General features: G+C 45.6%; 1 protein-coding gene across 1 annotated transcript in view; it reads right to left on the bottom strand.

Moving 5' to 3' along the window:
- Positions 1–17,651, bottom strand: part of RSPH10B (radial spoke head 10 homolog B) — a gene marked incomplete at both ends in the record, with an annotated part of 65,458 nt that extends 47,807 nt beyond the window's left edge. Inside the window, 6 exons of the mRNA XM_080702778.1 lie at positions 5,334–5,454; positions 6,614–6,699; positions 7,448–7,621; positions 9,291–9,359; positions 10,974–11,049; positions 17,395–17,651. Coding sequence (XP_080558904.1) covers positions 5,334–5,454; positions 6,614–6,699; positions 7,448–7,621; positions 9,291–9,359; positions 10,974–11,049; positions 17,395–17,651 — 783 coding nt within the window. The remainder of the gene's footprint in view (positions 1–5,333; positions 5,455–6,613; positions 6,700–7,447; positions 7,622–9,290; positions 9,360–10,973; positions 11,050–17,394) is intronic.
- Between the last annotated feature and the right edge of the window lie 3,186 nt (positions 17,652–20,837).

The following is a 20,837-nucleotide window of genomic DNA, read 5'->3' as shown; positions in this document are numbered from 1 at the left end:
AATAAAATAGGACTAGGAGTATAGCCTGGAGGTAGAACGCCTCTGGGATCCACCCCTAGTAGCCCCCCACAAAAAAAGAGCCGGGCGTGGTGGTGCACGCTTGTAATCCCTGTGCTTGGGAGGCAGAGACAGGAGGATCATGCAGGTTTGAAGCCAGCCTTGCTGGCTTAAGATACCCTGTTTCCAAATTTAAAAAAATATTAAATAGGTCTGGGAGTGTAGCCCGGAGGTAGAAGGGTTTCCAGGAACCCCAGTACCACCAAAAGAAGAAAGAACAAGAAGAAGAACAAAAAGAAGGAGGAGGAGGAGGAGGAGGAGGAGGAGGAGGAGGAGGAGGAGGAGGAGGAGGAGAAGAAGAAGAAGAAGAAGAAGAAGAAGAAGAAGAAGAAGAAGAAGAAGAAGAAGAAGAAGAAGAAGAAGAAGAAGCAGCCAGGTATGGTGGTGCACATCTTGAATTCCACTCCTTGGGAGGCTGAGACAGGAGGGTTGCAGGTTCGAGGACAGCCTCAGCAACTTACTGAGACTTTCATCAACCTAGAGAGACCCTGTTTCAAAATAGAAATAAAAAAGGGCTGGGGATGTAGCTTGGAGATAGAATGCTTCTGGGTTCAAAGTATCACACACACACACACACACACACACACACACACACACACACACAAGCCAGGCATGGTGGTGCATAGTTGTAATCCCAGTACTTGGTAGGCTGAGAGAGGAGGATAACAGGTTCAAGGTGCTCTTACTAAGTTGCCTGTTTCAAAATTAAAAAAAAAAAAAATAGGGCTGAGGGTCTAGCTCAGAGGTAGAATGTCCCTGGTTTCATTCCCAGTACACACACACACACACACACACACACACACACACACACACACACACAATAACAAAGAGTAGATGGTAATTACATTGAAAACAAAAACATCAGAGAAAATGTTAAACCTAAAACTGACTTTTCGAGAAGACTGATGAAATTAATGCTTTTATCTAGCAAGACTGATAAAAAAGAAAACACAAATTACTAGTACCATGAGAAAGAGGGAACACAACCTATCAAAAGAACAACAAAGCTGGGCACGGTGGTCTACACTAGTAATCCCAGTATTGGGGAGGCTGAGACAGGAGGCTTACAGGTTTGAGGTCAACCTCAGCAACTTAGTGAAGCCCTCTACAACTTGGTGAGACGCTGTCTCAAAATAAAAAATAAAATAGGCCTGGGGTGTAGCCTGGAGGTAGAATTCCCCTTGGTTCAATCCCCTGAACCACAACAAACAAAAGAACAGTAACAGAACGTTGTGAACAACTTTATGCCAACACATTTAACATATGTAGACACATTCCCTGAGTAACACAAACTCCCAGGGTTCCCTAAAAAGGAAATAACCTGGATAGTGCATTCTCTACTTAAGAAGTTGAATTCATAATTAATTTCTAGGTAAGGATCCACATTACCCCAAGTCTAGAAGACTTCCTTGGAATATCCAACTAGTTACCGAAAACAATACCAATTATAAAAACTCTTTCAGATAATGGAAGATAATATTTTCCTACTCATTTTATGAGGCCAATATTATTTTGATAACGAAAACTTGACAAAGATATTCTAAGGAGAGAATATGCCACATCAATATTCTTCATGAAGCCGGGCGTAGTGGCGCACACCCGTCATCCCAGCATTCGGGAGGCTGAGACTGGAGGATGGCGGTTCGCGGACAGCCTCAGCTACTTAGTGAGGCCCTCTGCAACTCAGTGAGACCCGGTTTCAAAAATAAAGAATAAAAAATAGGGCTGGGGGTATAGCTTGGAGGTCAAATGCCCCTGGATTCCATCCCCAGACCTACAAAAAAAAAAAAAGAATATTCCTCATGAACATTAAGATGTAATTTCTCAACAAATATAAAAAAATAAATCCTGCAAAATACAAAAAGGATAATATTATCATGACCAAGTGAAGTTTATCCCAAGAATGCAAAGTTGATTCAACGCACGTGCGTGCGTGTGTGCGTGTGTGCGTGTGTGTGTGTGTGTGTGTGTGTGTGTGTGTGTGTGTTCATTACTGAGAACTGGACCCAGGAGCACTCTACCTTTGAGCTATACTTCAACCCTATTTTATTTTATTTTATTTTTTATTTTGAAACAGGATTGCATTAAGTTGCTGAGAGCCTTACTAAGTTGCTGAGGTTGGCCTTAAACCTGTGATCTTTCTGTCTCAGCTTCCCAAGTACTGATGAGGAAGTAGGCAGATAGGGCTGGAAGACTGAGGTGGGAAAACTTTATTTCCTAAGAGGCAAAAGAGCCTAACTTCTAAAACTCTTAAAGAGATCAGAACTCCAAAACGTCAAGTGATAATGAGATTAAATGCCTCCTCAGAGTGACCAGAGCTTCACAAAACTCCATTTGTTCCTGCTAATAAGCAATCACAGGAGATTCCCCAGAGATTCTCCAGAGAGTCCAGGAAGCAGTGTCTGAAACCCCAAAGGAGAGAAAAAGACTCAAAGAAGTGACCTGGTATTGACTGCGAGTAAGAATTCAAAAGCAGATAGAGCCCCTTTTGCTGTACCTAGGCAGCTGCTCCCCAGTGCTTCTTTCTACCCTTTTCTCTGTGACCCAGCCATGATATGTGGGGTATGCAATCCATATTCTGTTACATGTGGGCTGTAACACCTGCATTTGGTGGGAAGCTGGTAGAACAAAGATAGAAAAGCAGGCTGTTGGCCTGTTGGCATAGCAACCCAGATGAGGAAGACAAGATAAGACAGTAAAACCTCATTTAAGACCCGAGGGTTTTTGGGGGGGTATTCCACTTGGACACTGTCACTCCCCTCATGGCATGCTTGCGCTCGCATTCTCCCTCTCCCTCTCTCTCTCTCTCTCTCTTTCTTAAAAACATGCTTAAGCATTGCAAATGGAGTTTTCCTGGCTCTTTATTTCTATATTAGCTGAAGAAAAGGACCCACAAAGGCACCAAACTGTGACAGAAGGACACTGTGTAAATACACTATGCAAATCCCAAGAAACCACCTCTGAGACCCCAACTGGAAAAGGAAGTGCAGAAGTATATAAACCCCTAGACAAGCCACTAGTCGTTTTTTCCCCATTCAGGAACCCCTCCCTTTTGGGGGCTTTCCTCTCTCTTGTAGGTCAAGTTGGCTTTGAGAGAAAGCAGTGTGTAATTGATGGTACTTGGCCCAGGCAACTCTCGGGCGGCAACCAGAAGGCATCTGCTGAACAGTAAGGCCGACTGAGGCCCTGAGGGGTGACCTGCACCTCTTCCAGCAGATTATGTGGACTCTGGGAGAAAGCAGTTTGCAATTGATGGCGTGTGGCTTGGGCTGCTCCCAAGTAGTGAAGGCAGCTATGGACCCAGGGTCCCCACTGCCCACAATGGTGTTCTGCCTTTTCTTACCTGTCCTTGTTCTTTTTACAATAAACCCCTCCACTCCTCCTCAACTTTCTGTTGTCTGTGAGTGTCATTCCTTGTACTTTATAGACAAGAATCCCAGAAAGGAAAACGTCCTTTTCTCTGGGATTTGGAGTGAGCATCACCACATCCAGCTTGGCTCAGCATCTGAAAGCCAATCTGTGCAACTGAATGTATCAGCGGACGAGAAAAGAAAACCCACAAGATCATCTACTTCAAGGCAGAAAGATAAAATTCAACATCCTTTCATAATAAAATACTTTGAAGAAATTAAGAACTAAAGAGAGCTTCCTGAACCAGATAAAGGATATCTGTGAAAAATCTACAGCTAGGCAAGGGAGGAAACCACACAGATGAGGAGGAAAGATAAAGCCAGGTGTGGTAGTGCACGCTTGGAATCCCAGCATTTGGGAGGCTCAGTCAGGAGGATCGCAGTTCACAGACCGCCTCAGCTACTTAGGCCCTTTGCAACTCAGTGAGACCCTATTTCAAAATAAAGAATAAGCTGGGCGTGGTGGTGCACGCTTGTAATCCCTGCGCTTGGGAGGCGGAGACAGGAGGATCACGCAGGTTTGAAGCCAGCCGCGCTGGCTTAAGAGACCCTGTTTCCAAATAAAAAACTATAAAAAATAGGTCTGGGACTGCAGCCCAGAGGTAGAAGGGTTTCCAGGAACCCCAGTACCACCAGAAAGAAAGAAAGAAAGAAAGAAAGAAAGAAAGAAAGAAAGAAAGAAAGAAAGAAAGAAAGAAAGAAAGAAAGAAAGAGAGAGAAAAGAAGGAAGGGAGGGAGGGAACGCAAGAAGAGGAATCTTTCCCAGCCTAAGGGTTTGGTTAAGAAAGTCTCCTTCACACTATATAACAAGTCTCCCTTACATTATATAGCAATAGGACATAATGTAGAATAGTAGTGTATAAAGTTAGAATAGGAATGTAGCAGTTTGAATAAGCAATGAATGTAGCAAGCAATGAATTGAGTAGAATCTATGAGACACCGGAGATAATGTCCAGAGATAGCCATTTGTTCAAGCAGAGGAGATAGCCATTTGTTTCAAACAGGGGTGATACGGAAGGAATGTTGGAAGCCATAAAAGTTATCTGACGGGAAACATTTGCCAGCTAGGGGCGGCTCCTGAAGCACGGGCGCACATCCCCCCATAGGGAAGACAAAGGAGACCCTAGGGAGGCAGCTCTGTGAAACCATTTGCTGTAATTCAAATGGATGTGATTGCTTTAAACTTAGTGGTTGTACCTGTTTACCAGTTTAATTGATTGGATGTATCTTTCGCGGGCTTCTCTTTGGCGGGCTCTGGTGTGTGTACCCATCCCCTACTCCGGCTATAAAGTTAGAGGGAACCGGAGGCTAGGGGCTGCTGGACCACGACTGACTCCCCCTCCCCATGGGTGAGGCCGTCGATCCGGGAAGGCCCCTTGCTGGCAAGGAATACGCCGCAGCAATAAACCCTGCTTGGAATTACATCCCTTGTGTGTTCTCCGTTATTTGGGAAGGTGGGCAAATCTTGAACTCTTCATAAGGAAGGAAAGGGAAGGGCTGGGGGTGTAGCTCAGACGTTGAATGCCCCTGGGTTCTATCCCTAGGACTGAAAAAAAAAAATTAGGGCTGGGGGTATAGCTCAGAGGTAGAATGCCCCTGGGTTCCAACCCTAGTACTGAAAAATAAATTAAATAAATAAATAAATAAATAAATAAATAAACAAATGACTGGCGGTGATGCTCAGAGGTAAAATGTTCCTGGGTTCAATATCTAGTACCAAAAAAAGTACAACTGAGACCAAGCATATTTTGAGTCTCTAAATTTAGCAGAGCTTAAATTTTAGATCACCATACAGTATCACTCTGAACACCAGAGCCTAAGGACCAGCGCAGCGTGGCGGCGGCGCGCGGGACAGGCGACGCCCACCTGGATGCCCCTCTCCCAGTGGCCGGTGTACTCCTCGTTCGTCGTCAGCCACCTCATCCGGCCTTCGCCGTGGCGCATGTTGTCTTCCCACTGGCCTTCGTATATGTTTCCAGACTTGTAACTAGGTCAAAAAAAACCAAGGACGAACAACCAGTGACCTCAAATACAACACTTTCCTTTAAGATCTTAAACTTTCCCTTTGAGAACCTGTGAAGAAATCCAACCCTGGGACTCGGACACTTGTCACTGTGTTGTCATTCACTCAGTAGGTATATGGTCAGTAAAAATAATCACTGTAGGGAACAGAAGAAATAACTGTATTAAACCTACTGATTAGCCAGGTGTGGTGGCATACGCTTGTAATCCCAGTACTTTCGAGGCTGAGACAGAGGATCTCAGGTTTGAGGGCAGCCCCAGCAACTTAGCAAGACTTTGTTTCAAAATTTGAAGTAAAGTTGGGGTGTAACTCAGAGGTAGAATGCCTTGGGTTCAATCCCTAGTACCACACAAAATAAAAACAAAGGCCAGCTTCAGCAGTTTAGCAAGACCCTCAGCGACTTAGTGTGACCCTGTTTCACAATAAAAAATAAAACATAAGACTGGGGATGTAGCTCAGAGGTAGAATGCTCCTGGATTCAGTCCCTAGTACCAATAAATAAATAAGTACATTAATAACATTAATAATTAAATCAAATAAAGGTATCGCCATTCTCCAGAAAATAAAAAGTAATAGTGGAGATCTGAAAATCATATAAAGAACAAAGAAAGGCAGTTTTGATCTAAAGCAAAGTGCAACCATATGGTTGAATGTTGAATATGGTGTTTTTCTTTTAAAGAAAATGTTTTAGTACATTGTGGTCATGCATCTTAATGGAGTACAAGATGGTGGAGGCACACATGCACACATCACTCACTTAGCCTGTTCCCGGTTCCCACCCCATTCCCTCCCCCTCCCTCCTCATGTTTGGCTTAGTGATTGACTTTGACATGTTTGTGAATGTACATCATGCACATTAAGGGATTTCCTTCTCACTCCCTCCCATCCCCCTCATTTAGGTCACCGTATTTGCTCCTCTATAGGAGAAACTCTAGATGAAGAAGAAATATGGTGGCTTTCTAGAAATTTTTGTTAGAAGATTTTCATCACTATGGAGATTCCACCCTGCTTAGACAGACAATGCACCCTCTGTAATTTCTGCACCATATCTTTGGCCGACATGAAAACTGTTCCGGCACCCACACACACGCTCACCTGCCCCACCTGTGACAGCGATACCTACCATCTGATTCCCCAGCCCTTTTTGATGTTGTAGATCCAGTCTCCCTCGTACCAAGAGGTACCCTCTTGATTGTAATAAATGGAACCCTAAAACAAATAATACCGTTTTGTAAAACCAAGCTTCATAACTCAAATGCCTCTTGAATTGTAAAGATAATACAAGTTAGCTGGGAATGGTGGCACACACCTGCCCGGTACTTCAGAGGCGGAGACAGGAGGATTGCAGGTTCGAGGCCTACAATGCAGCGATGCCCTCAGCAGTGTAGCAAGGCCCTCAGCAATTTGATGAGACCCTGTTGCAAAATAAAATAGGGCCGGGGTGTAGCTCAGAGATAGAATGTCCCTGAGTTCAATCCTCAGTTCAAAAATAAACAAACAAACAAAAGCAAGTCTTGGGATGCCAGACTTGTTTTTGTTTGTTTGTATATTTTTGAACTGAGGATAAGAGGACCACAGATTCAAGCCCAGATGCAGCAGTGTAGTGAGACTCTCAGCAACCTAGAGAGAGCCTGTTTCAAAAACAAAAAATAAGCTGGGCGTGGTGGCGCACGCTTGTAATCCCAGCATTTGGGAGGCTGAGACGAGAGGACCATGGTTCAAGGACAGCCTCTGCTACTTAGTGAGGCCCCTTGCAACTCAGTGAGACCCTATTTCAAAAGAAAGAATAAAAAATAGGGCTGGGGGTATAGCTTGAATGTAGGATGCCACCTGGGTTAAATTCCCAATAACCCCCAAAATAAGTAAAATGGTTAATTTTGCATTGTGTGAATACTCCCTCAAGCCTCCCGCCGCCAGTCTGTGCGCCCTGGTCCCGCTGGCCGCCTCCCTCACCCACCTTCCCATGTCTCTTGCCGTGGCACCAATGGCCGATGTAGGACACAGGGTGTGTGCTGCACCTGAACATCCCAAATCCATTCCGCATGCCGTTGACCACTTCTCCCTCATACATGCTGCCGTCCGGCCACGTGTACACACCATGGTTCATGGGGATGTTCTTCACAAAGTCCCCCTAAGGGAAAACAGCTTGAAGGTGGAGCCTCATCTCGCAGGCAGTTGGAGACGCCTCCTGGTCAGCTGCTGCCTCTCCTCCCACGGAGCAGCTGGATGTACCCCTAGCTGGAGAACCCTCCCTTCCTCTCTGTCTCCATCTTCTGCATTGCGTGCAGGCAGAATAAAGTAGCAGGAAGGTTTGTTTTGGGGCAAGGCTCCAAGAAGCATGGCAGGCAGCATGGTCAAGCACTGGCTGTCCTGTCCGTCCTGATCGTGGGAAGGAACTGTCTGTTCCTAAAGCCCACCTAGAAGGAGGCTAATTTCCTGTTCCTTCCCCCCAGGAGACTTGACACAGTGATCACTAGTGAAAATCCTCCTGTCTGTGGTCATCAAGTGTGTCAGTGAACAGCCCACCCTGTGGGCTCCTTCCTAGAGAATCCGCTCTGTGCCAGCCCGGGGTGTCTGTCTATGGGGCAGATGGCACAGGGCACCACAGTCCCGGCCTGCCGGGTCTCCTCTAGGGATCAGAACTTGCTGGACCTTGCCAGTCAGCGGAGGAAACAGGACAGCGCCTCCTGGTCCAACCACTGGCCAGATGGTAGATGGCACTGGCCCTGCTGCCTGAGGATACTCCTATTCAAGCCTGAATCCTGCCCAGGGGCCTCCTGACTGGGCCAGAGCAGGGATCTGTGCCTAAAGGAGGGCCCCTGAGCCCCCAAGAACCTACAGACACTGTGCGGCAGAGGAATCTCTGTGCCATGCTCCTTAGGGATCAGAAACTTTGAACGTGGGCCACAAGGTTGAAAACGGGATGTCACAGGGAAAGGAGGTTCTCCTAGAAAGGCTGGCCCCAGACCACTGCCAGGGGCCCAATCCTTGGGCTTCCCTACAGCCCTAAAGGCCAGCTCTTCCCACGCTGCATGAGTTTGAGATGTCTGTGTTACCACGCATAAACACCTTCGTGCTAAGAGCTCCGCAATGGGGGCTTTAGACCAGTATTTCAGGCACTCACATTTTATGGGCAGTTGAGACTGGCACAGTCTCTGGGAGAACAGGCCTGTCCTAGTAACCAATTTTAAGATATAGATTCCCCTCAACCTGGCAAGATGGGGTAAGTGAAATCCACATAAGAGAATACACGCAGCCAGCAAAAATAGATCCAGATGATCAGATGTCGCTTGATTGCTAAGAAATACAGATAAAAGGAGAATGTATAATAAACTCTTTAGGTTTGTAAAAAGTAGGAGGGGCCAGGTGTGGTGGCGCACACCTGTAATCCCAGTACTTGGGAGGCTGAGACAGAGGATGGCAGGTTCAAAGCCAGCCTCAACAATTTAGCAAGACCTTGTTTCAAAATAAAAAAGAAGGGCTGGGAATGTAACTCAAGGTACAGTACCCGTGGCTTCAATACTTAGTGCCCCCCCCACAAAAGCAGGAGGGGCTAAGTCCACAAGTGTGTGTTATATATGCCTAGAACATGGAGACTATCTCTAGAGCTACAAATAAAACCAGTTACAACAATCCTGGCAGGTCCTGTTCAGTCAGTAAATTATTCTATCCTTTGGTTCTGTGCATTTTTAAAAACTTTTCTGCCAAATTACTTTTACAAAAATAGCATGTCTAACCATAGAAATGTGAGCATGCATTTCATATTTGCAGTTTAGGACTACAGTTTATCTGTGCTTTACCTCATATTTCAGTCCATCCGCCCAAATATAAGTCCCTTGTCCATGCATGAAGCCTTCTGAAAACATACCCTTCAAAACAAAACAACAGTAAACCCTTAGAATGAGGCTGTCAGTAGCAAGCGCCCACCGGGCGTGGTGGCGCACGCCTGTAATCTCCGCCCTTAGGAGGCGGAGACAGGAGGAGACACAGGAGGATGGCGCAGGTTCGAAGTCAGCCGTGCTTGCTTAAGAGACCCTGTTTCCAAAAATAAAAAAAGTATAAAATAGGTCTGGGAGTGTAGCCCGGAGGTAGAAGGGCTTTCAGGAACCCCAGTACCACCAAAAAAAAAAGCAGAATGTCCCTTGGGTTTAATTTCCAGTAATACACACACACACACACACACACACACACACAGAGCTAAGGGTATAGTTCAGATGTAGAATGCCCCTGGGTTCAATCTGCAGTACCAAAATAAATAAATAAATAAATAAATAAATAAATAAATAAATAAAAATGTGACCATATTTGTAGGTTATATACAAAGACTAAAGGACCTGACTATCTGAGGATCTTTGTATCCGCTCTCAGGGCATCTTGGAACCAATCCACAGACACCAAGGGAGGAATGTTGTTGCTTTAGTGACATAATTATTATTTGAACAATAGATAAAAATCAGGAAAATAAAAATCTAAAATGACTACTGCAGTTATATTGAGGTATAGCTCAGAGGTAGAGCATCCCTGGACTCACTCCCATGTACTATGATAAATTAATTAATTAATTAATTAATTATTGGGTTTAGAATAAAATCAGCATGAGGTACTTCCAATCCCCCCCCCTTTTTTTTTCTTTTGGTACTGGAGATTAAACCCAGAGTAGTCTGGCAATTTTGCCTCCAAGCTATATCTATACCCCTTTTCATTTTAAGTAATTAGTTAACTAATTAGTGGTACTGGAGATTGAACTCAGGGGCATTCTACCTCTGAGCTACACCCTCAGTCTTATTTTATTTTATAACTTTGAAACAGGGTCTCACTAAATTGTTGAGGCTGGCCGCAAACCTGCAATCCTCCTGTGTGTCCGCTTCCCAAGTACTATAGGATTCCAGATGGTGCACTACCACATCCAGCAATTTTTTTATTTTGAAAGAGGGTCTCGATTAGTTGCTGAGGCTGCCTTCAACCTGCTATGCTCCTATCTCAGCCTCTCAAGTTCTGAAATCAAAAGCATGGGCCACCACACCCATCCGGCCTTTCAATTCCTTTTGAAGTCAGTGGACTTTACTAAAAGCCTGCAAATCTTGTGTGTGTGGGTGTGTGTGGGTGTGTGCTGGGGATTGAATCCAGAGGCATTTTACCTCTGAGCTACACACCCAGGCCTCTTTTTTATTCTTTATTTTGAAATAGGGTCTCACTAAGTTGCGAAGGACGTCACTAAGTAGCTGAGGCTGACCGCAAACCCGATCCTCCTGTCTCAGCCTCCCAAGTACTGGGATTACAAACATGTGCCATCACACCCGGCAAATCTAAAAGGGCTAATTGGGTGATGTGTGCATGTATGCCTCTACCATCTTGTACTCCATTAAGATATATGACTACAATGCACCAATAAAAAAAAAATTAAAAATAATAATAATAAAAAACCTCTCATCTTCCTCCCCACACCCTCCTCCCTGCCCAGCGGGTTCCAGTAGCAGACTCACATGGTAGGTACAGCCGCCTTGGAAGACCACAAAGCCTTCTCCCTCATACAGTCCTCTAACTGTTTCCCCTTCATAGCTACAAAGAAATAAAGCTCAAGGTAATGAATGATACAAATAAGCCTAAATCACAGTGGGTTAAAATATAATTAAAATTACAATAGAGAATTGAGCATGGTGTTGCACGCATGTAATCCCAGCGCTTAGGAGGCTGAGAAAGGAGGATCACAGGGTTGAGGCTAGCCTCAGCTACTTAGTAAGACTCAGCAATTTATTGAGACCATCTTTCCAAATAAAAAGTAAAAAGGACGCCGGGCGTGGTGGCACACGCTTGTAATCCCCGCGCTTGGGAGGCTGAGACAGGAGGATCGCACCAGTTCAAAGCCAGCCTCTGCTACTTAGTGAGGCTCTCAGCAACTTAAGTGAGACCCCGTTTCCAAATAAAATATAAAATGGGTCTGGGAGTATAGCCCGGAGGTAGAAAGCCTCTGGGTTCCACCCCAAGTACCACCCAAAAAAAAAAAAAAAGTAAAAAGGGCCAGAGAGTAATAGCTTGGAGGTAGAATGCCTCTGGGGCCAATCCCCAGTACCAAACCAAACCAAACAGGAAAAACTGGAATAGGATGATTAAATTTCTTTTACACAATATTGCATCATCTCACTTGTCACAAGGAGCACATATGATTTCAGGATTTTAAAACATAGAGTGAGCCGGGCGCGGTGGCGCACGCTTGTCATCCCAGCGTTTGGGAGCCTGAGACCGGAGGATCGCGGTTCTCGGACAGCCTCAGCTACTTAGTGAGGCCCTCTGCAACTCAGTGAGACCCAGTTTCAAAATAAAGAATAAAATATAGGGCAGGGGGTGTAGCTTGGAGGTCGAATGCCCCTGGTTTCCACCCCGCAGACCTGCAAAAAAAAAAAAAAGAAAAAAAAAACAGAATAAGCTGGGTGTGGTGGTGCACACCTGTAATCCAAGTGCTGGAGAGGCCAAGACAGGAGGATCTCAGGTTTGAGAACAGTCTCAACATCCTAGCAAGTCTCTCAGCATCCTAGCAAAACCCTGTTCCAAAACAACAACAACAACAACAACAACAACAACAACAACAACAAGGGCTTGGGGTATAGCTCAGAGGTAGAAGGTCCCTGGGCTCAGTCCATGGTACCACCACAAAAACCAACAAACAAAAACCAACAATGAGTGAAGAAAATATACAGTATTTTGAATCATTCCTAACAGCCCACAACAGTGGCATCAAGGACATTTCTCTGCATCTCAAAAGCACATGCGTATCCAGCTGTGCTGGCTTCCATCTTCCTCCTGCTATGCCAGGAAATTCCATCCTATGGCTCCTCCCTCAAGACCCCACCTTCCCCAGCTAACTCAGCACACACTCAGAGCTTCCCTAGCAAGAGCCCAACAGGTGATGTAATTAAGTACCACCTGTACAAACCAGTTTTAGTGTGAGTGTGTGAGTGTGTGCGTGTGTGCGTGCGTGCGTGTGTGTTTTATTCAGAAACAGGGCCTTGCTAAGTTGCTGGGGCTGGCTTCGAACTTGCAATCCTCCTGTCTCAGCTTCCCAAATACTAGGATTACAAACATGTGCCACCACACTCAGATTATTTATTTGTTTTTTTATGGTACTAGAGATTAAATTGTGGGAAGGGAGGTGGTTCTACTTCTAAGCTATATCCTCAGCCCTATTTTTTTTTTTTTTGAAACAGGGTCTTGTTAAATTATCCTGTGCTGGCTTTGAACCTGCAATCCTTTTGTTTTAGCCTACCAAGTACTAGGATTACAGGTGTGTACCACCCACAATACCAACCTCAAATAACCAGTCTTTTTTTTTTTTTTTTTTGCCTTTCTTGGGATGGAACCCAGGGACATTCTACCTCTGAGTGACACCCCCAGCCCTATTTTTATTCTTTATTTCAAAACAGGGTCTCACTGAGTTGCAAAGGGCCTAAGTAGCTGAGGCTGTCCTCAAACTGCGATCCTCCTGTCTCAGCCTCCCAAATGCAGGGATTACAAGCGTGCGCCACCACGTCCGGCTCAAATTATCAGTCTTGACTGAGCACCTAGCCAACTGAAGGCCTGGTGTCTCTCAGTACTTAAAATTTTTTTCAGTCAGGAAGAGAAGCTGAGGCTTATAGCTCAATTGCAAGATATACAGGCCATACATATGCATGTACTGGTGGGATTTGGGCTATAGAAACAAGGACAAACATTCTAGAAAGAGCAGTTTGAGAAGCAAAGACTGAAATGACTGAGCTGGGGAGGTGGGGAGAGGTGGGCTGGGGTGGGAGCACTGGGATAAGAGACTCACAGGTGCTAAAGAAGGCACCTGGCTCTTATGAGCCTCACCTTGCAGTCACACCCATCACTGAGCCATCATCACTAGCAGACTGTGGAAAGGGTGTGTGTGTGTGTGTGTGTGTGTGTGTGTGTGTGTGTGTGTGTTACTGGGAATTGAACCATTGAACCCAGGTGCATTCTACCTCTCAGCTATGCCCCCAGCCCTTCTTTGTTTTGTTTTGTTTTGGTTTTGGTTTGTTTTGTTTTTGTGGTACTGGGGTTCCTAGAAGCCCTTCTATCTCCGGGCTACACTCCCAGACCTATTTTATATTTTTTATTTGGAAACAGGGTCTCCTAAGCCAGTGAGGCTGGCTCTGAACCAGCGAACCAGCGCGATCCTCCTGTCTCTGCCTCCCAAGGGTGGGGATTACAAATGTGTTTATTTTGTTTTGTTTTGTTTTGAAACAGGGTCTCACTAAATTGCTGAGGCTGGTCAAAAACCAGTGATCTTCTTGTCTCAGCCTCCCAAGTACTGGGATTACAGGAGTGAATCACCATGATCGCTGTTCTCTCTCTCTCTCTCTCTGTATGTGTTGTACTAGGGATGGAACCCCCGGGCATTTTACTTCTGAGCTATACCCCCTTCCCCATTTTATTCTTTTATCTGGAAACAAGGTCTCACTAAATTGCAGAAGGCCTTGTGTTGAGGAAGCTGGTCTTGAGCCTGTGATCCTCCTCCTGTCTCAGCCTCTCCAAGTGCTGGGATTACAAGTTTGTACCTTTTTGGTGGTACTGGAGATGGAACCCAGAGGCTTTCTACCTCCGGGCTATACTCCCAGACCTTTTCTTTTTTTTTTCTTTTGGTGGTACTGGGGTTCCTGGAAGCCCTTCTACCTCTGGGCTACACTCGCAGACCTATTTTTACATTTTTATTTTGGAAACAGGGTCTCCTAAGCCAGCGCGCACGGCTGGCTTCGAACCTGCGCGATCCTCCTGTCTCTGCCTCCCAAGTGCGGGGATTACAAGCATGCGCCACCACGCCCGGCTCTCCCAGACCTTTTTTATATTTTTATTTGAAAACAGGGTCTCACTAAGTTGCTAAGAGCCTCACTAAGTAGCTGAGGCTGGCTTCAAACCTGTGCGATCCTCCTGTCTCAGCCTCCCAAGCGCAGGGATTTCAAGCACGCGCCACCACACCCGGCTCAGCTTTTTATTTTTTTGAAACAGGGTTTTTCTAAGTTGTTGCATGCAAACCTGCAATTCTTCTGTCTCAGCCTCTCAAATACTGGAATGACAGGAGTGTGCCTCCATGATGCCTGGCTAAGATAAGAGTGACTTCTGAGAGCAGGTCTTGGAATATGTCACAGGAGGCAGACTGCAGCTTCTGTCCTTAGAGCACTCATTCTGGGGGAAGCCAGCTGCAGTGTCATGGATCGGGGGCCTTAGAGAGCAGTCCACGTGAGGAGAAAATGAGACGAGGCCTCTGTGAACAGCCATGGTACTGAGCCCCTTAGGCAGCAGATTCTCCAGGCCAGTCGAGCCTTCCGATGACAGCACCCCGGGTCAACGACTCAACGCAGCCTTATGAGAGGACCCCACCCAGACACCACCCAAGGTGTCAATTATAGTTGGAAACTACCAGACTTTGGGTTATCTGTCATACCTCAGGAGGTAATGGATACAGTGGAGAAATGTAAACAGAGGGACTAAAGATGGGAAGTCTTTAGGAAAAAAAAGTCTAATTTTCCCTTCAAGAGGGAATGAAGAAGCCAGGTGCAGTGGCTCACAACTATATTCCCAGTACTAGGGAGACTGAGACAGGAAGATCGCAGTTTCAAGAGCAGCCTCAGCCACTTGGAGAGGCTCTCAGCAATGTAGAGATCCTGTTTCCAAAAAAAAAAAAAAAAAAGAGCCGGGCGTGGTGGCGCACACTTGTAATCCCAGCATTTGGGAGGCTGAGACAGGAGGATCCCGGTTTGCGGCCAGCTTCAGTTACTTAGTGAGGCCCTTTGCAACTCAGTGAAACCCAGTTTCAAAATAAAGAATAAAAAATCGGGCTGGAGGTGCAGCTCACAGGTAGAAAGCCTCTGGGTTCCATCCCCAGTACTGAAAAAAAAAAAAAAAAAAAAGAATAAAAATTAGGGCTGGGGGTATAGCCCGGAGGTAGAATGTCCCTTGGTTCCATCTTCAGTACTGCAAAAATAAAAAATAAAAATAAATAAATTTAATTTAAAAAATAATAAAAAGGGCTGGAAGTGTAGCTTGGAGGTAGAATGTCCCTGGGTTCAATCCTCAGTACCAAAAAAAAAAAAAAAAAGAAAGAAAGAAAAAGAAAAAAAAAGGAACGAAGAGGGTTTGAGGGTTCAGTGGTAGAACAAGTGTCTGGCATGTTCAAGGCCTTGGGTTCCATCTCCAGCATTACACCACCAAAAAAATTTTTTTTAATTTAAAAAAATTAAAAGACTACACACAGGAAATAGACCAATGAGAAGCACGGAGGGAAAAGAAATATAGAAAGCAGGGGAAGGACAGTTCTCTCTCTCTCTCTCTCTCTCTCTCTCTCTCTCTCTCTCTTTCTCTCTCTTTCTGTCTATGTGTGTGTGTGTGTGTGTGTGTGTGTGTGTATCAATTCCACACCCTCAGCCCTATTCTATTTTTTAATTTGAAACAGGATTTCCCTAGGTTGCTAAAAGTCTAGCTATGTTGTGGAGGCTGTCCTTGAACCTGTGATCCTCCTGTCTTGGCCTCCCAAAGTTCTATGGTTTTGAGCCTGGAGAGGCAGAAGATGGTAGTGGAGAAACTAATAGCTGAAAGAGAAAGAGTAACATTCCCAGCAACCTCCTAAGGTGCATGTTCTCATCTACATTCCCTAATTAAGGCCCGAGGCTCCACAAGACGGAGGGATGGGGGCTAGTGTCACAGAGCTGAGACTCAAATCCAGACTTGGCTTCAAGCCCAGCAGCCTGTACTTTTAGAAACAGAGAACCGGAGTTCAGTGAACCATGTCCAGTAGGGAGTTAATAATTTGAATCCAAAATTCTAAAATAGCTGGGCATGGTGCAATATGTTTGTAATCCCAATACTTGGGAGTCTGAGACAGGAGGATTGTAGATTCGAGGCCGGCCTAATCAATTTAGCAAGGTCCTGTTTCAAAATAAAAATAGGGCTGGGGATGTAGCTGAGAGGTAGAATGTCCATAGGCTCAACCCCCAGGACTCTTCCCACCCTAAAGAAATTCTAGAATAGTGCTAAAGAAAATTGATTGTTGCAGTCATCTAAGGAGATGGTAGGTAAAATTATAAAAAAGAAAAGAGATTGCTAAAAAAAAAAAAAAAGGACATAAAAGTGGTAGAAAAGGAAGTCTGAAAGATGCAGTCCCAGAGACCTCAGCTGGGCAAAGCCAGCCTCACACAAAGATAGACTTAAAAGAGGTGTCATCTTGGCCTCCAAGGCCGGGACCAAAGCCAGCTTAGGGGTTAGACCGGTGCAGGGGCCAGCGAGACCAGAACTGGGGCCTCCCATGAGGCAAGGCCGCTGCTTGAGCCAGCGAGGTCTGGATCAGTCCACTGAGTAGCCAGGCCACTACTGAGACCATCAAGAGTGGGATCGGTACTTGCAACGCAGCATGCACAGAGAAATATCACAGAAAATATAAATCAGACGCTTCTCTTAATCAGCAATAACTAGGAAGAAAAGGGCAACAGGAAGGGGTTGAGCTATAGAAAGGGCCCTATAGTGAAGCAACTAATGTGACCAATCAGAGGGTATGTAATACTGGAGGACGGAGCCTCTTTAAAACGCAGGAGGTACATAAACAAATGTATCAAAGTAAATCACCAAAGAAGCGTGGGATGGAGGGAGGGGGAGGGAATGGGATGGGGGCTGGAGGAGGGCTAATTGGATGATGTGTGCTTGTATATCCTCTCAAGTCTTGTACTCCAATGTGATTGATATATGACTACAATGCACCAATTTAAAAAATAAATTAATTAAAAAAAAGAGGTGTCATCTTCAGAGGAGGGGAAATTGTGTGATCATTAAAATGCGGGATTCATACGCTCACAGCAAAACAGGTTCAAGCCAAACTCAGCCTGCAGGATTCGAACCCGGGGCTCCCTGGGGAAAAGTCACCTTTCCACTATGAGTTTGGTCAGAATGGGCTCTTCGTACTGGGTGACATCTTCATTCTGCTCAGAAAGTTTGGAGTCCTTTCGGGGTACTGGTTCACTGACAGGCATTTCCGCCGGCAGGACGCCGCCCCCCGGGGATATTTCTTGCCTCTGGGCATTGCTGTCTGGCTTGGGAAGCTCTGGGTAATCAGAGAGGGATGAGGGAGAGCGCGCTGACTTGTCTCCCTTTTTGTCTGCCTTCTTCTTTTCTTTCACCATTGCTTAGGAAGACCTGGGGTTTACTCTTTGTATACAAAGACTCAGTGATTCCTTTGGTAGGCCATTAACTTGTTTCAAAGCACTGGTGAGTTTAATCTGAAAAATAAAAATTGTTATCTCCAGGTTTCACTTACAAATACAGCATTACAACACATCATTATTGTTCTCCTAAAGCCTGAAAAAATGATTATAAGTATCATCCGCTTATAAAAAATAACACAATATCGCCGGGCGTGGTGGCACACGCTTGTAATCTCCGCGCTTGGGAGGCTGAGACAGGAGGATCGCGCAGGTTCGAAGCCAGCCTCAGCTGGTTTAAGAAACCCTGTTTCCAAATAAAATATAAAATAGGTCTGGGAGTGTAGCCCAGAGGTAGAAGGACCCTGGGTTCCATCCCCAGTATCACACACACACACACACACACACACACACACACACACACACACACACAATAATAATAATAATTAATAATACAATCTCAATGTTGCAATGATTGTTCCTAAAATTTTTAATGTTAGAACCACCATCTAACATCATTTTTTTCAAATAGTGCTACAGTAAAAAGGATAAACCTATACATGAACATGACCATCTAACCTCTAAAATCTTTTTTTTTTCATTTTTTGTACTGGGGATTGAACCCAGAGGCAGTCCACCTTGGAGCTATACCTCCAGCCCTTTTTATTTTGAAATTAGGTCTTGCTAAGTTATTGAGTCTGGCCTCCAGCCCGTGATACTCCTGTCTCAGCCTCCCAAGTGCTGGGATTATAGGCATGAACCACCACATTGACTCACAACCCCTAAGATCTTGCAGGCTATCAAGTCATACTTTAAAAGCCTCTCTCCTAATTTGTCAGCACTGTGAAGTGCTCAGCTGGAATCAGGCTTCAGCATCATGCTATTAGCTCTGTGTCCTTAAGCAAATTGCTTAACCTTCTTATGCCTCAGATATAAAATAGAAACAACAGTTACTTAGGCTCACAAAAAGAATTAAGTGAAACCATGCACAGAAAAATCCCCAAAACACAGAATACAGAGCAGTTAATCAATGGACACTTTGTTATTTTGAACTTGGAATTACTGCCTGCACACTGTCTATAGCACCACCACAAGCCAGAGAAAGGATGTGCTAACACTTTGCCTGAGGTTGCAGGGATGAGGGGCAGGGTTCCAAAGCCATAGTTTGCACTAGGCAGGACCTCCGGGGGTGTCGTGGCTCCCCTTGCCCGCTCTGCCTGGATGGCACCCTCTGGACACTCCACTGGCCAGCTTAGCCTCACCTCCGGGCTTCTCTCTCCTTCAAAACTCCCATTGCCCTTTCAGGGCCCCAATTACTGTCTCGGCAAAGCCTTCCCTGAGTGAGCCAGCCCACGCGGTTCTCAGCCCAAGCGGCTTTACGTTGCGCTTTCTGGTCCTCTACCAGTGAAATTCAAACTACAAGTAAAGCAAACTCCATTTCTGCGTTTCCTATCCACTTTCCCCATTCTCCTAGGCTTCGGAAATAGAGCATTATTATAAATCCCGGGTTTTCTGTGAGTGTCGGTCTCAGCACCGCTCTGCCCTGCCTCAATCCCCCTTGCCCATCACCCACGTGCCAGGAGGCCCAAGGAGCTGGCCGGGGACGCTGTGTCCAGGACGGGTCTGGGGCGCGCTCACCACCTCCGACCAACTTTCAGATTTGGACCAGGCCCGGGGAGATGCAACGCACTGGTCTCCAGGCAACCGCGTCGCCGCAAGCCCCACCCCCTTAAAGGGGCCGCCAAAGCAAATCGCCGAGCATCCTTTTCTGGACTTTGAGGCCAGGAGGAAAGGGCTCTGGAGCTGGGTGAACCTGGCCTGGGCTTTCCCGGTCTCACTGCCCATGCTGGGCTCTCTCATCAGGATTCCTCATCAGGCATTAGTTTTCCATGGCTGCCTTAAACAAATCATCACAAACTCGGTGGCCTGAAGCAACACAAATTTATTATCTTGCAGTTCTGTAAATAAATCCAACAAGGTGGCTCCTTCTGGAGGTCCCAGGGGCCAAATCTGTTTCCTTGTCTTTTCTAGCCTCTAGAAGTTGCCTGCATCCCTTCTTCCATTTTTAAAATCAGCAAGGTGGTATCTTTGATGGGCTTTGAAGAATAGTACAGGATATTCTCTCCATCCTAAGATCTTCAAGTCACATCTGTAGAGTTCCTTCTGCTATGCAAGGTGACATATTCACGTCCTGAGGTTTTGGACCCAGTCGTGTGTGTGTGTGTGTGTGTGTGTGTGTGTGTGCACACGCATCATTATCATGCCTACAATTCCCAGTATGCACAGTTCTTGTGAATATTAATTGATATCCTACAGATGTGCACCAGCAGGGAGCTTGACACAATGAATAGCAATAACTCTGATTTTACTGTCTTGTTACATCTAAGGAACTCTAGATTTGGGAAGCCTTTCTCCCAGGAGGCCAGTCTGGGGTTGTCCACACCTATCACCACTGTACCCTGACCCCCACTTGGACTCCACAGAGGGTATTTTTACTTCTAGTTTTGGGCACAGTTCAATTAGGAAGAAATTCCATGAAAAACACACATACAGCTCAGACCCCAAGAATACCAAATCACAGCATCAAGTTGCAGAAAAACAAAAATCTTGTCTCCCCCCCACCCCCCGATCATAATAGCACATTTCAAACCCTGGCTGCATTGAGGATATTTAAGTATCATCCCAGCCCCATTTGGTCATTGCCTTTCAGTTGGACAGAGAATCCCTCTTGGAGAGAGTATGTGTGTGTGTTTGTGCACGCGCACGCAAGAGAGAAAGAGAGAGAGAGAAGGAGGGAGAGTGAGTCATAGTAAGGATTGAACTCTGCCTCTGGGCTATACCCCAGTCCTATTTTATTTTTACTTTGAAACAGATGTCATTAAGCTGTGGAGGACCTTGCTAAGTTGTGAGGCTGGCCACGAACCTGCGATCTTCCTGAGGGCTGGGTGACTTCCAAAGTGGTGACTTCCAAATAGCACGCACACACACACATACACTCAAATGCAGAACAAAACATGTTGCAAGCAATGTTTTACATGGCTTAAAAAAGTTCTTAGATTCCTCCCACCCCCTTTTTTTAGACAGGATCTTGTATGTTGCCCAGGCTGGTCTTGAACTCCTGGGCTTAAACAATTCTCTTGAGTAGCTGGGATTAGAGGGCCACACGGC

This window comes from Muscardinus avellanarius (assembly GCF_963383645.1).
Source record: "Muscardinus avellanarius genome assembly, chromosome: 10".
NCBI lineage: Eukaryota > Metazoa > Chordata > Mammalia > Rodentia > Gliridae > Muscardinus > Muscardinus avellanarius.
This window is presented reverse-complemented; position numbering and strand designations above follow the sequence as displayed.